Below are 15,882 nucleotides of genomic sequence, written 5' to 3'. Positions count from 1 at the left end.
TGATTTTCTTTTCCTGGACAGAGGTGCATTCGAACCACTTTAGAGGACAGGTCTGTCAGTCCCACACTGTGCTTGTGCACCCGCCCACACCATCAGCAGCTTCCATCAGGTAAACGGTGTTCCCTTTGTAAAGGGGATGTAAGTCTCATTTGAATTATAGCTGGAAGCTTTTAGCCCTCTGGAAGTCTTGGGATTCTCCAGTCATAATTCTTTTACTTATTGTTGAGATGGAGTCTCACTCTGTCACCCAGTGGCACAATCTTGGCTCACTGCAACCTCCACCTCCCAGGCTCAAGCAATCTTCCTGCCTCAACCTAACAAGCAGCTGGGACCACAGATATCAACCACCATGCCCAGCTAATTTTTGTATTTTTGGTAGAGACGGGGTTTCACCATGTTGCTCAGGCTGGTCTCGAACTCCTGAGCTCAAGCGATTTGCCCGCCCCAGCCTCCCAAAGTGCTGGGATTACAGGCGTGAGCCATGGTGCCTGGCCTCCAGTCATAATTCTGATTCACAAACTGTACAGAACAATCAGGTTGTATATGTACTGTAAATGAACTATTGCATCCATTGTCGACTCAAGTTTTTTCCACTGTTACTATGTATAAAAGGTTTTCTAGATCATTTCTGATGAGAAAGTAAGTCCAATATCATACTGGTGATATTAGAAAATAAACTGGACATTTATCCTTCAGATTGCAAAATTCACTAATTTCATTCCAAAAAATGTTAATGAGTTATTAATGAGATCTGTGGTCTCCAAAAAGGGTTCTGTATACCCAATTACATTTTTACGTTATATTTTATACTTACATCTTTTTTTTATATTTCCTTTTATTTATTTATATTTATTTTTGTCTGGGCACAGTGGCTTACATCTGTAATCCCAGCAAGTGAAGACCAACCTTGGCAACAAAGCGAGGCCCTGTTTCTAAAAAAAAAAAAAAAAGGTACATATACATACATTCTGGTGTATCCTAAAAATTGTTTTTGTAGTATATATTAAAAAAAGAGACTCTAGCCACCATAGGATTAGACTGTGGGCATCTGCCTCAGCCAGGATAAATGATATTAAAAGAATAAATTTACATTTTCAGGGACAATGGTTCTCAACCAGAGGGAGGAAGTGGAGATGGGTGCACATAGAATTATCTTCATATGGGCCGGGCGCGGTGGCTCAAGCCTGTAATCCCAGCACTTTGGGAGGCCGAGACGGGCGGATCACGAGGTCAGGAGATCGAGACCATCCTGGCTAACACGGTGAAACCCCGTCTCTACTAAAAAATACAAAAAACTAGCGGGGCGAGGTGGCGGGCGCCTGTAGTCCCAGCTACTCGAGAGGCTGAGGCAGGAGAACGGCGTAAACCCAGGAAGCGGAGCTTGCAGTGAGCTGAGATCCGGCCACTGCACTCCAGCCTGGGCCACAGAGCGAGACTTCGTCTCAAAAAAAAAAAAAAAAAAAAAAAGAATTATCTTCATATGGCTGGGCGCAGTGGCTTACACCTATAATCCCAGCACTTTGGGAGGCCAAGGCGGGTGGATTACTGGAGGTCAGGAGTTCAAGGCCAGCTGAGCCAACATGGTGAAACCCCGTCTTTACTAAAAATACAAAATTAGCTGGGCGTGTTGGCATGCACCTGGAATCCCAGCTACTTAGGAGGCTGAGGCAGGAGGCGGAGGTTGCAGTGAGCCAAGATTGTGCCGTTGCATTCCGGCCTGGGCAAAAAGAGCAAAACTGCGTCTCAAAAAAGAAAAAAAAAAGAATTATGTACATATATCAGCTTCTATCCAGGCCCCTTTATTCTACTCCACCCCAAGTGGTTTCAACTATCAAGGAAGAGGCTGTCAATTGGGGGCAGGTGTGTGTGTGTGAGTGTTTGTGTGTGGGTGTGTGTGTGTGAGTGCAGTGGCTCACACCTGTAATTCCAGCACTTTGGGAGGCCAAGGTAGGAGAATTGCTTGAGACCATGAGTTTGAGACCAGCCTGGGCAACATTAGAAAGACCTTGTCTCTAAAATTAAAAAAAAAAGTAAAAATTGTATAAAGTAAAAAATGAAAGAAACAGCCTGCTATCGTTAAAAGTAGACCAAAAAAAAAAAAACAGAGAAAGACAACTTGGTCCTCCTCTATTTGAATTTTTTTTTTCTGTATCAGTGTGGGCAAATTACCTAAAACTTCCATGTCCTAAATACAATATGAGTTTCTGTACAGATTCCAATATGCCATGTGCCAGTTCTACCTTTTTTGGAATGAGTTACAGAGATTGATACACGCACAATCAGAGAGAAGGTACTTTTGTCAGTATGTTGATAAAAACTTGTGCATCACCTAACTACATCTGGTACAATGATCGATGATGCCAACATTACTCAAAGCAGGTACCACTGTTTACTTTGGTGTAGTCAATAGCAGACCTTATAAATCAAGTCATTTTCAGTAATACAACTACCAGGCAAAACAATAACTTCATCATTCCACAGAAATCTTCTAGTGAAGCTCTAAAATGTGGAGGCATAAATGGGGAAGAGAAGGAGGAAATGTGATGGTCAAGGTCACTCTACCAATGAGTTCCTCCCAGACCGATGCTTTGTTTCCCCGTAGGCTCAGCTCCCGCTCCCAGGTCTCTGGCCTAGACAGCTTCATCCTCTTCCCAGCTCTGCTAGAATCCCAGGGCCCGGGAAGGCGACTTCGAGAAAAGAGCTGTAGGTTGGAGGGGTATCTGAGGATAGGCAAGAAAGAGGTCTATCATTTCAGAGTCGGCAAGAAAAGAACTCAGAAAAGGAAAGGTGAGTCATGTTTACAGGGCATGTCTGCCCAAATATGTCTAAAAATAACTCAGAAAAGGAAAGGTGAGTCATGTTTACAGGTGAGTCAGAAAATGAAAGCCAGCAATTGGAAAGCCAGTCATGTCTACAGGGCATATCTGCCTAAAGTCATGTTGCTGGGTTTGAGAACTACTGGGATGGGGCCATGGATGTTAAAAAGTTAAGGAATTACTTAGACAGAATGCATGCTCAGGGTGGAGCACCTGTAACCCAGCAGGGCTTGAACGTGCTGCGCAGGCTCATGGATGTGCAGTCGCTGAACCAGCTTCTTCAGGGTGAACCTTGGAGGATTCTTTTTCTCTGACACTGTATCACAGGCCTTCTCAAACTGTGGAAATATCCCCAAGTCCCACAGGGGTCCTTTCATCCATGACCATGGGAACTTTCTTCAGTAAAGCAGATTGTAAAACCATCCTATCCCTATGTGGTAATTTCTTTCCTCAAAATAGATTTGGCCAAGGAGTAGGAATAGAGGATACAAATCTCTGGCAACAAGAGTTCCCATGGTGAGCACGGGATGGCAGCTCTTTGGGGTCACCGTTTCATTCACACAAGCGGTCAACATGGGATGACTGGCTTGTGAGAAACAAGGTGGGGATAGAATGAACGCAGGACAGCTTTGTTTGTAGAGGAGGGAAAAGGGAAAATCAGCTCTGATTTAAATCACTGAGACTCTAATAGATAAATGAAGAAACAAGCACAATGCAGGTTACGAGGAGTTTAAAAACTAAAAGTAGGCCAGGTGTGGTGGCTCATGCCTGTAACCCTAGCACTTTGGGAGGTCCAGGCAGGTGGATCATTTGAATCTCAGCTACTTGGGAGGGAGGAGTAGGAGGTCAGGAGTTCGAGACCAGTCTGACCAACATGGTGAAACCCCCTCTCTACTAAAAATACAAAAAAAATTAGCTGGGCGTGGTGGTGCACGTCTGTACTCCCAACTACTTGGGAGGCTGAGGCAGGAGAATTGCTTGAACCCAGGAGGTGGAGATTGCAGTAAGCCAAGATAGTACCACTGCATTCCAGGCTGGGCTATAGAGCGAGACTCTGTCTCAAAAACAAATAAATAAATAAAAACTAAAAGTAGGTAGCTTTCAGAATCTTCTATGGTAAAAGAACTAAATTTAGGATATGTTAATGGGATGAAAAGACGAGTTGACCAATGGAGAATGTGTTCTTTCTTGTAACGCTAATATATATTTTCCTAATCATCTGTTTTAATAATGATGATGGTAGTGATAGCTAACACTTATTTACTGCCAGGAATTGTTAGATCTACTTTAAATATAGTAACTTATTTAATCTTTATAACAATCCAACAATGTAGGTTCTGCTTTATTCCCATCTAATACATGAGAAAACTGAGGCAAGAGAGGTTAAATCATTTGACCATTGTCTCATAGCCAGTAAGGGGTGGAGGGAAGATGCAAACCCAGGTGACCTGAATCCAGATTCTATGCTCTTAACTGCTAAGTACGATACCTTATTTGTATGAAAGTAAAAAAGATTTTGTTTGGTTTGTTTTTAAAACTTCCTGTGAAAGGTAAATATTTCATAATGTTTTTAACTCACTTATCCAACTTTACTGACATGTCACCTGGCAGTAAAGTACAATATCACCTGGGCGCGGTCGTTCACGTCTGTAATCCCAGCACTTTGGGAGGTCAAGGCGGGTGGATCATGAGGTCAGGAGTTCGAGACCAGCCTGGTCAACATGGTGAAACCCCGTCTCTACTAAAAATACAAAAATTAGCTGGGCGTGGTGGCACACGCCTGTAGTCCCAGCTACTCAGGAGGCTGAGGCAGGAGAATCGCTTGAGCCTGGGAGGTGGAGGTTGTAGTGAGCCAAGACCGCGCCACTGCAGCACTTCAGCCTGGGCAACAGTGTGTGACTCTGTTTCAAAAAAAAAAAAGTACAATACCAAGGAGAGTGAAGTGAAAAAAAATAAAACCACATGCCTTTCCCAGTGCTCTCAGAACCTTACCCACAATCACAGCCAAGAATCCCGAGGCAGAAAGTATTTTTAATCCTAATGGAATTTTGTTCCTAAATATTATTCCAGAAAAGATTGTACATGCACATATACAACCCCAGAAGAAGGAACTCACCTTTGTCTGCTCATCTCTGAGAAACACTATGTACCTTGGAAAAGGTCTGCTAGAAAATGGAGGCTCCATCCTCTGTAGGGACAGGAGAAGCAGTTTCGAAAAGGGAAATGGAGGCTGTCCCTGAAGAGACCCAGTCAGTAGCCCTGAAGGTGCATCTCTACCAAAAAGGAAGCCAGCTAGAAAAGAAGCCTGCCCTGCACCATGTGCACCCGAGCTCTACCCCGCTCCCCTGAATTTCTCTGACTCTCTTTGCTCCTGGTGTAGGACTCCCCAGCATCAGCATGCTCCCTTGTCCTGCCCTTCCCGGAGAAAAGGGGTGTGGGTCAAGGGCTGGGGCAGTGACTGACTGGAGAGCGGGGTGGCCTGCGGGGGTGTCTCTTGGCCCGGTGCTTCCGAGGGTTATACTTAGCCAGCTGGTACTCGTCAAACTGGGCAAATTTGTCCGTCATAGCAGCACGGAGACAGGCGGGCAGTGGCACCAGCTTATTCTCATCTCCCTCAGCCAGGCTCTGTCAAAGAGAGAGGAGACCATTAGAAGCAAGACCCAAACCAACCCTCCAAAACAAAACGAAGCCACTTCACGGAGATACATGAGAACACAGAAAAGCGAGCAACTTCCCAGCCCTAGCTCCAAAATCACAACTTCTGTGGTACTGATTTTCATTTCTTCATTAGAAACATGAGGTCCAGGCTGGGCAGGGTGGCTCGCCTTTATGCCTGTAATCCCAGCACTTAGGGAGGCCAAGGCCAGTTGATCACCTGAGGTCAGGAGTTCAAGACCAGCCTGGCCATCACGGTGAAACCCCATCTCTACTAACAATACAAAAACTAGCCAGGCGTGGTGGTGCACACCCGTAATCCCAGCTACTTGGGAGACTGAGGCAGGAGAATCGTTTGAACCTGGGAGACGGAGGTTGCAGTGAGCCAAGATCACACCATTGTACTCCAGCCTGGGCAACAAGAGTGAAACTCCAAAACAAAAAAAAAGAAGAAGCATGAGGTCCAAAATAAGACCATTTTTTTCCTCAAACTTTGATCCAGCCCTTCTCAATCATCTTCTCCATGCTGGGCAACCTAGCCTAGTAGAGGGAGAAGCTGTCCTGTCTGGGCACCAATGCTGAGGAAAGCTGAGGGGAAGCCAAACTGCCTGAGAATTTTCTCCAAGGATGCAGTGAGCATAAGAGAAGGAACCAAGGGAAGGCCCAAGCTCAGGGAAATGAGCACCATACCTGGTAAAGCTCAGCCACCTGGATCCAGTCAGAAGGCAGCTGGACAATGGCACAGAAATATCGTCGCAGGTGGGGGCGGCACGTCGGCAAGAAGGCAGCAATGGCCAAGATTTTATTGGCCACATTCCGGACATTCAGCTGCTGCCTGGCATACAAAGATGCCTAGGACACAATGTAAGAGGACTACAATCTCAGCCACTCCTCCCATAGCTTTCTGCCCTGAACTTACTTGCTGATTGAGTGTGCCTGTATAAAACCCTTCCTGAGCCCTCCACATTGTCCACAAAATACAAAGCCCAGGCTGCCTGACTTGGCATTCTAAGTCCTCCATATTCTATCCCTTACCCACCTTTCCAGCATGTCTTCTTCTGAGTCTACTGACTGCCTTGCAAGTCAACCAGGCCTTTTCCTTCTTTGGAAGACCTCTTGCATCAATATCTACCAAAAAGTTATCCAGGGTTTACATCATTGATTAAACCTGCCATTTTCCAAAGCATCATAGAAGATATTTCCCACCCCGCTCTTCTCTGGTTCAGAAATGTTCACTATGTAATATTCCAGCTGTATTTGTATGATATTTGGAAAAGTATTTTGCTTCCCTAACAATACTATAAGCTCCTTGAGAGAATGGGCACTTACTAACAAACCAAGCCTAGTATACTCTTTCCCTACTCTTCACTGAACCACAGGGACTAGGCCTCAGACTCACCCACAAATTCTTCCTCAGAGAAGCTCCTCCCATCCTCAACTTGAGGCTAGTCACCATCCCTCCACACACAGTAACCACACTCCCTGTCTACCAGCTTTACACCCCCATCCCCTCCTTCACACCACAATACCTTGAGGATAAACTCAGGCTCCAGGGGCGCAAGTTCACGACAGTTTTCAAAAATGGCAGCCAGGGTGGGGTCAGATGCATCTTTCATGTTTACTTCTGAGACCACAGTAGAGCACAGCAAGCTCAATAGAGCCATCTGGGAATTGAGAAAGAGAGGGAAGAAATGAGAAGAGAGGTAATAAGGACCAACTTAAGCATCCATGCAGACTAACTTACAAAACCAAGGACAGAGAGAATGGACCCGAGATGTGGAGTCCAATTGAGAACTTAGAAAAGGGGACTAGGACCAGGCATGGTGGCTCATGTCTGTAATCCCAGCACTCTGGGAGACTGAGGCGGGCAGACCACCTGAGGTCAGGAGCTCGAGAGCTACCTGGCCAACATGGCGAAACCCCATCTCTACTGAAGACCCAAAAATTAGCCAGGCATGGCGGCGCATGCCTGTAATTCCAGCTACCCTAGAGGCTGAGGCAGGAGAATAACTTGAACCCAGGAGGCACAGGTTGCAATCAGCTGAGATCGTGCCATTGCACTCCAGCCTAGGTGACACAGCGAGACTCCATCTCAAAAAGGAAAGGAGGAGAGAGAGAGAGAGAGAGAGAGAGAGAGAGGAGGAGGGAGGGAGGGAGGGAGAGAGGAAGGGGGGAGAGAGAGAGAGAGAGAGAGAGAGAGAGAGAGGAGAGAGAGAGAGAGAGAGGAGAAGAGGAAAGGGAAAGGAAAGGAAAGGAAAGAAAAGAAAGAGAAGAGAAAAAAGAAAAGAAAGCAAAGGGCATTAGGAAGTGAGAAATAAGAGCTGGGTTGTATCCCTACCTTCCCCTTCCAACTGGGGAGGGGACCTGGTTCAAGTACTCCACCCCCAACCTCCCCTCCACACCATTAACCTTTCCCCAACTCTTGGAACATTTACCTTCTTTTCCTGAAGGACCTGGTCAGTAGGCTCTGGATGAGATTCAGAGTCTCCAGAGGTGAGCTTCATGGCCAGATCCTCCACCTCCTCCTCCTCCTCTCCCAAGCTCAGACTATAAGAAGGCATTTGGGTCTCTGCCCCTTTCTTCTCTTCTGAATCAAACCAACGACCCTGGGGATAGTAGTGGCAGTTATGAATCACAGCATGTATCCACAGACCCTCAAACCCAGATGGATCTGCAGGCAGCACCAGGACATGGGAAAAGTCTAAATCTCCATTAATAGCACCTCTAATCTCCTCTCCCTCTCCCTTCACACGCCAGTACTGATGTGTCCTGACTTACTGCTCTCACACACCACCTTGCTGTACTCAACCTTCGGAGCCTTCGCCCACATGCTTCATAATCTGCCCCTGCTTTCATCTCTTCATTGATGTCACAACCAGGGAGCATGGGGCTCTTCATACACCTTTTAGGATATTAGTAAGATGTCTTGGGGGTCAGAAGAATAAGGGCAAAGTCCCATATTAATCCCCCAGCAGCCTTGGGCTGCTTAACCTCTCTGAACCTCAGCTTTCTCTCATTCACTACCACCTATCTGATAGGGCCTCTGGGAAATTAAATGGAGTGATATATGTATGTGTGACTCTGCAAAATGCAAAGCCCTAAATGAATGTTAAGATGGCAGTAGTTGTAATCCTGATAACAACCCTGTGAAGTAGATTTTCATTAAATTCATTTTAAAGGTGAGGAAATTAAAGCTCTAAAGGGTTAAGAGGTTGCCCAAGATTACATAGTTTGTAATTGGCAGAGACAGAAGAAGGTTCAGATTAGCCTGTCCCTCAACCCGAAACACAAGTATATACAGAAGCAATGTGTGTCTATCTAGTGATTCTGAATTGTATACTAAATGTAGGCATGTAGATGTGTAAAAGTGGATATGTGTTTGCATATGCACACACAATTAAGTGGTCTCTGGTCTAGGCCCTGATAGGGCTGTTGGAAAATTCATTAGTAGATGTATCTCATGCCTGATCTCAAAAGCACCTAATTGACTCTGCTATAGTGACATTATGCTGGCTCTCCTGAGCAGAGGCTTCCTAAGGACAGGGACTGTCTTTTGTTATGGTCTTTTGGGCTTTCATCTTTTTGAGACAGTCTCGCTCTGTTGCCCAGGCTGGAGTGCAGTGATGCGATCTCGCCTCCCGGGTTTATGCAATTTTCATGCCTCAGTCTCCAAAGTAGCTGGGATTACAGGTGCACACCACCACACGCAGCTAATTTTTGTATTTTTGGTAGAGATGGGGTTTCACCATGTCGCCCAGGCTGGTCTCGAACTCCTGGACTCCACCTGCCTTGGCCTCCCAAAGTGCTGGGATTACAGGCATGAGCCACTGCGCCCAGCCAGGACAGGAATTGTTTTTGATCTATTGCACAAAATCTCCAAAGCAGATATGCAATAAAAGTAACAATGCCAGTGAAGATGGTCCTGCAGCAAAGTGTGTCTTAGGAGAGGCTCTGAGGAGAGAAGATAGCCAGACACAGAGCAGCACAGAGGGAAACTGAGACACTGAAAGCTAGAGACAAGAGAGTACAACGGACACGGCTGGAGTCAAGATGAGTGCCTGGAGCTATTACCAAAGTTGCCTTCCTGAACTGTCTCTGTGGCAGACACAGATTTCAGGGCTGTAGGGCAGGATGAAAGGTCTAGTCCCTTAGAGAAATGCTGAGCCCTCCAACTTGGAGGCTCAGAGAGCAGGCAATTGCTGTTGTTCACACAGTACAAATCAGCTTGCGTCATGTGAGATATCTGTAGACTCTGAAACAAGGGGCTGGCAGACACAGTGCTCTTTAGACTAGGGAGGGTGGCCAGGCACCGGTTCTCCAAGGAGAGGATGTCTGGGTAGGCAGAAACATGTCCATGTGGTTTCTCCATGGTCTTCAGGTCAGAAAGTGTGGCCAGGCACCGGTTCTCCAAGGAGAGGATGTCTGGGTGGGCAGACACATATCCATGTGGTTTCTCCATGGTCTTCAGGTCAGGAAGCGTGGCTAGGCACTGGTTCTTCAAGGAGAGGATATCTGAGTGGGCAGATATATGCTGATGTAGTTTCTCCATGGGCTGTAAGTCAGGGAGCATAGCCAGGCACCGGTTCTCCAAGGAGAGGATGTCTGGATGGGCAGACACATACCCATGGGGTTTTTCCATGGCTGAAACTCAGTTTGTATATGCCTAGAAGGAGAGAAAGACAGGAGATGAGCACCTGGCTGCACTGAGCGTGTATTTGTAGGAGAGCATATCTTCCCCACAGCCCTCCTGATAATACCAGTGATTAGCAAGTGGAAAACAATGAATGTTGTTTTTCCCAGGACTGGGTTCATCCAGAGAATATTCTAAGAGAGAGGGATAGGGAAAAGGTAAGGCAGAGGCTTAAGAGCAGAGAAATTAAGAAAAGGCCGGCGCAGTGGCTCATGCCTATAATCCCAACACTTTGGGAGCTAAGGCAAGAGGATTGCTTGAGTCCAGGAGTTCAAGGCAAGCCTGGGCAACACGGTGAAACCCCATCTCTACAAAGTTTTAAAAAATAAAATATATTTCTTAAAAAAGAAACAAAAAGGAATGACTGGAGAAGAAGGGACATGCCTTCTCATAAGAAGGTAAAGGAGACTCCACCCCCTCCCCGCGACCCCCTCTACAGGACTATCAGTTTAATCCCTACTTAGTAGAGGGGCCTCGCAATATAATCTGGACTGTGGGTTCTTAGCTCCAGAGAAACAGGTACTTTAATCAAGTTGTCAATACTTATCACCTCAGCTTCCTTGCCTCCTATTCACTCTTCAACCAACTAAATGGGATTCTGTCCCCACCAGTCCACAAGTCCTCTTAGGTAACCAAGGAACTTTTTGTTATTCCCATAAATAAATATATCTTGGCCCTTATCTCATTTCACCCCTCAAGTAGAATATGACATTGTTGATTACTCTCTCGTTAAAACTCTGTCTTCCTTTGCTTTCCATGATGCTACTGTCCTGATTTTCTTCTTAAAACTATTCTGGCTAGATCTTCTTAGGGATTCTTTCTCTGCCATGTCTTAACATCAATGCTCCAAAGAGTTCTATTCTAATCCTTTTACATACTTTCCTGGGGTAGTCTCACCCACTATGTGGCTCCAAATAACATTTCTATGCTGGCGACTCACAGATCTATTCCTGGACCTAGGTCTCCCTCCTGAGCTTCATATTCACTTATCCATTTGCCTCTTGGGCCTCCCCTCTGGATGATTCAAAGGTGCTCCATATTCCACAGATCTTAAATGCATCATCTTTCTCCTTCTCTTATCTCTGCCCCAAATCCATTCCCCTTCCTTTGCCCCCTCTGCCTACTGGAGTTTGAAATGAGACAGACTTTAGTTTGTATTCTCCTTTACCTTGGGATCTTGGTTGGGTAAGACACTTAAATTCTCTGTATCTCTAGGGTTTTCACATTTATAAAATTAAGAAAAATGCTTACCTCACAGAGTTATAGAAATAAATGCGAAAAAAAATTAGGCAGTTTGAGCATTGCCTGGCACTAAGTGTTCAATATAGAAGTTATTATTATTTGTTATTATTATCCAGTAAACTACCAAATCCTATTGATTCTACTCCCTCAGTGTCTCTCAAATCTATCCAATTCTCTCCATTCCTCCTATCACCACCTTTGTTGAAACCTTCTAATCCATGTGGTGACACGCTGTATATAGACATGTCTAAAGGACCTCCCTGCTAGAGCCAGATGTGGTAGCCTGTAATCCCAGCAAATCTCGAAGTCTGAGACAGGAGGATCACTTGAGCCCAGGAGTTTAAAACCAGGCTGAGCTACGTAGCGAGACTCCTTTTTTTTTTTTTTTTTTTTTGAGACAGAGTCTTGCTCTGTCACCTAGGCTGGAGTGCAACAGCATGATCTTGGCTCACTGCAACCTCCGCCTCCCGGGTTCAAGCCATTCTCCTACCTGAGACTCCCAAGTAGCTGGGATTACAGGTGCCCACCACCATGCCCAGCTAATTTTTTTTTTTTTTTTTTTGTATTTTTAGTAGAGACAGGGTTTCACTATGTTGGCCAGGCTGGTCTCGAACTCCTGACCTTGTGACCTGCCCACCTCGGCATCCCAAAGTGCTGGGATTACAGGCACGAGCCACTGCGCCTGGCCGACTCTTTTTTTTTTTTTTTTTTTTTAAAGCATGTTTGCTTCTTAGCCCACTTGCTAATTGTTTCTCCTTTGTTTTTGTTTTTTTGTTTTTTTGTTTTTTGAGACAGATTCTCCCTCTGTTGCCAGGCTGGAGTGCAGTGGCGCAGTCTCGGCTCACTGCAACCTCAACTTCCCGGGTTCAAGTGATTCTCCTGCCTCAGCCTCCCAAGTAGCTGGGATTACAGGTACAGGCCACCATGCCCAGCTAATTTTTGTATTTGTGGTAGAGACGGGGGTTGCACTATGTTGGTCAGGATGGTCTCGATCTCCTGACCTCATGATCTATCCACCTCGGCCTCCCAAAGTGCTGGGATTACAGGCGTGAGCCACCGCACCCAGCCTAATTGTTTCTCCTTACTGAAATAAAACTCCTTAAGGTAAGGGCTCCTTTGTCTCGCTCCCCTCTGCATCCTCAGCATCACACACAAAACCCGACTTCTGGTCACCTCCCAGCATCATCTCTCACTAACACCCCAATTTAACTCTCAGCACTCTAAGCTTCAATCATACAAATTTTATTTAGCTTATTAATTGCCAAGGTATCTCTTGACTCTGGGCCTTTGCACAGGCAGATCCCTGCAACACTCTTTCTTCTACCAACACCACCCCTCCTTTACAAGGCCAAATGCTACTTTCCTCTCACTTTACAGGCTTCAGTTTCCTCCAAATTCCTCCAAAAAGCCTGTGCTGACACCAAGCCCCAGTCTGGTTTAGGTGGCCTTCTCCTTGTTTTCACTACACCCATACTTCCCCTATCATACAGCACATCACCTGTTTGTCTTTCTTCCCAATAGACCATTAAGTTCCTAAGGAGAGAAAACCTTTTAGCCTTGTTAACCATTGTTCCCACAATTGCTGGTCAGTGGGATTCAGAGGCTTTTGAGAATCTGGTGAAAGCTATGGAGATTTTTCACAGAAAAAATAGAGTATATACTGTTTTGTGCTCAATTTTCAGAGTGTCTATGAAGCCCATTTATGGACCGCCCAGGATCTCCATAAACTGCAAATTAGAAACCTCTGCCTAACAGAATGCTTGAATTATACCATCAGGAACTTATTTTCTGGCCGGGTGTGGTGGCTCACACCTATAATCCTAGCACTTTGGAAGGCTGAGGTGGGAGGATCACTTGAGGTCAGGAGTTCAGGACCAGCCTGGGCAACATAGTGAGCTCTCTATTAAAAAAAAAAAAAAAAAAAAGGAATGTATTTTCTTATTTATTTGGACAAAGGCTAATCTCTCATTCATATGTAAATATTTTGGGAATAATATTGTTAAGTCAACCACTTAAACTTAGTGTGAAAAAGCTTAGGGACAGGAGTATAGAATACTTCCAAGAAGACCTGAATGACTAACAATCCAGGGCCAAAAAGGACAACAATGTCTCACTGGACGTCAATGTGACAAACACATAAAAAATGATGTCTTCTGTGCCCTGTACATTTTGCTCATGTCGTTGCCCTACATGAGCCCCCAAGGAAAGGAATGGGGAATCTCAGAATTGACTCAGATTTTTTTTTAAAGAGATCTCAAACCAAAAATAACAGAAAAATAAGGACACTTTATTTGAGCAACATAGTGAGACTGTCCTATCCTAAAAAGGACAGTCTCACTATGTTGCTCATTTTATTTTTTTGCCACCCTGGAGTTTTTGAAAGGAGATTCAGCTGAACCACAAATGAAAAGTTAAAGTTCCATCCCCACTTCCATCTCTAGTTCCCTTCTCTGGAAGTAAACATTGCTAACAGTTTTATACTAACAGTTTCACAGTTTCTATGCATATACAAATATATGCCTTCACCATCACCGCTGCTTTTGCTTTTGCTTTAAACAGGATCATAAGTTAGACACTATTCTGCGCTTAGTATATCTCAGAGACCTTGCCGTGTTAACACATTAATACCCACCTCACTCCTTTTTTATTTTTTTTTTTTTTGTTTTGAGGTGGAGTCTGGCTCTGTTGTTCAGCTTACTGCAATCTCTGCCTACGGAGTTCAAGCGATTCTCCTGCCTTAGCCCTCCCGAGTAACTGGGATTACAGGCGCCCACCACCACGCCCGGCTAATATTTTGTATTTTTAGTAGAGAGGGGTTTCACCATGTTGGCCAGGCTAGTCTCAAACTCCTGACCTCAGGTGATCCCCCACCTCCGCACCCCCAAAGTGCTGGGATTACAGGCGTGAACCACCGCGCCTGGCCTCCACCTCACTCTTCAAGTGGCTGTATGGTAGTCTAGCACATTTAAGCAGTCTGGGTTTCTATTATTACAAACGGTTATCATACTACCATTTGTTGGTGACAGCCACTATCCCCTTTCAGTGGGCACACAGAGCAAGGAAGTAAGATGGGATGATTCTCACATGGTCTCTCTTCCTGTCCCTCCCTCTCCTTCAGCCTTGTCCTCCTTTCTCACCTCCCCTTTCACGGAGTGTACACTCCCTCCCCTTCCCGGAGCCGCCGGGGCCGGGAGGAGCAGGGTGGATGCACCCCTAGCTTAGTCTCCGGTGGTTCCTAACTGGCCCCGCCAGGCCCTTCCCACCCAGCTCTCAGCCTCAGAGCCCAGAGCCCAGAGCCCTAGACCCAGGGCCAGGGCAAGTTCTGCCTGCGCTCGGGCCCCACCTTAGACTGGGGCTGGAGACCCTGGGCGCCTGACCTGGGGCGTCCGATTCCCGCAGCAGGAAGCAGAAACTTCGCTCCGGGTTCTGCCAGTAGGAAGGGTGGCAGCCGGGGGAGGAGCCGGATGCGGATCTGGGAAGAGACAGTGCGGGCGGAGACTCTCGGGCCTGGGCGGGGCGCGGGCAGCTGCTGGAGGGGCAGCGAGCCGAGGGCCGGGCACGACGACATGCCAGGACGGCGACGCGAATGCCCAGGACCCCTGCAGCCTTTTCTGGGACCCGAGTTTAGTTTGTTGTTGTTTCTCTTCTTTTCCCTTTCTGGTGCTGTTTTCTCCTGTCCCTAGGGCTTCCCCCCTACCAAATTCGTCTCCTCTGGCTAATTTTCGTCTTTTTTCTCCTATTATCTCTTCAACCACCGTTTCTTGGAAAAGATTTTAGCATGTTCGCTGCCTATCTGTACACCTCTCCTTCCTAGCATCAAAGATGGTCAGACTCAATTCATCCTAAAGTTCCTTTGAGGAACTCCTTGAAAGGAGACGGAAAGTCTAAAGCAACTGCCTGTAACCAAGTGTAGACATCAGTCAATCCAAGTTCGCTGAACTGAGAGCAAGTCCCTCCCCTCCTGTTGATCAGAAGAGAGATACGTGGATCACAGAATCTATCTGGAGCCATCCTGAATGATTAATGCTGAACCCTTTCCAGGAAGATGGAACCAGGCTTAGGAAAGAGACAAGTAACCCTTAGGTTAATAATGCTAGCTTCATAAAGACAGGACCAAACACAGTAGCAGGAGAAATGTGCTTTCTGCCTATATAGCAGATTAGCTGTCTTCTGGAAAGTATCATTGCTTTCCTTAGAGAGGTACCCTTGAGTCTCAGGTAACAGCTGAGCTTCGGCTCAGAATTGAGGACATTCTATCCTCTATTAACTGAGCCAGTACCACTTTCCTTCCTTAGAAACCTCCATTGCCACCCACCCCATCAGTCCCAACACTCCCTGCAATGGTGTTTATGTTTGTGTCTCCCCAAAATTTATATATTGAAACCCTAATCCCAATGCGACGGTCTTTAGGGTGTGATCTCTGGGAGGTCATTAGGTCATGGAGTTTAGAATACTCATAAATGGAATTGGTGGCTTCAT

General features: G+C 46.0%; 1 protein-coding gene across 5 annotated transcripts in view; it reads right to left on the bottom strand.

Annotated features, from left to right (window-relative positions):
- The window catches only part of TEP1 (telomerase associated protein 1), a 48,218-nt gene extending 33,341 nt beyond the window's left edge, over positions 1-14,877 (bottom strand). For 3 of the 5 annotated variants that reach the window (XR_749473.2, XR_004057368.1, XM_010377050.2), the window contains exons 1-9: positions 14,747-14,861; positions 9,543-10,134; positions 7,907-8,077; positions 7,001-7,135; positions 6,162-6,323; positions 5,280-5,441; positions 4,933-5,004; positions 3,030-3,154; positions 2,563-2,720 (exon numbers count right to left, since the gene is read on the bottom strand). Coding sequence is in view for 3 of the 5 variants with exons in the window: in XM_010377050.2 (XP_010375352.2) it covers positions 2,563-2,720; positions 3,030-3,154; positions 4,933-5,004; positions 5,280-5,441; positions 6,162-6,323; positions 7,001-7,135; positions 7,907-8,032 (940 nt within the window). In the remaining 2 variants the exon portion in view is untranslated. Of the gene's footprint in view, positions 1-2,562; positions 2,721-3,029; positions 3,155-4,932; positions 5,005-5,279; positions 5,442-6,161; positions 6,324-6,510; positions 6,675-7,000; positions 7,136-7,906; positions 8,078-9,542; positions 10,135-14,746 lie in introns of those variants that run through there. The other 2 variants (XM_010377049.2, XM_030930932.1) reach the window with 2 other exon arrangements.
- Between the last annotated feature and the right edge of the window lie 1,005 nt (positions 14,878-15,882).

The sequence above is a fragment of the Rhinopithecus roxellana genome, chromosome 5, assembly GCF_007565055.1.
Source record: "Rhinopithecus roxellana isolate Shanxi Qingling chromosome 5, ASM756505v1, whole genome shotgun sequence".
Taxonomy (NCBI): Eukaryota; Metazoa; Chordata; class Mammalia; order Primates; family Cercopithecidae; genus Rhinopithecus; species Rhinopithecus roxellana.
Note: the sequence above shows the minus strand (reverse complement) of the source record. Positions and strands in the feature narration are given on the sequence as shown.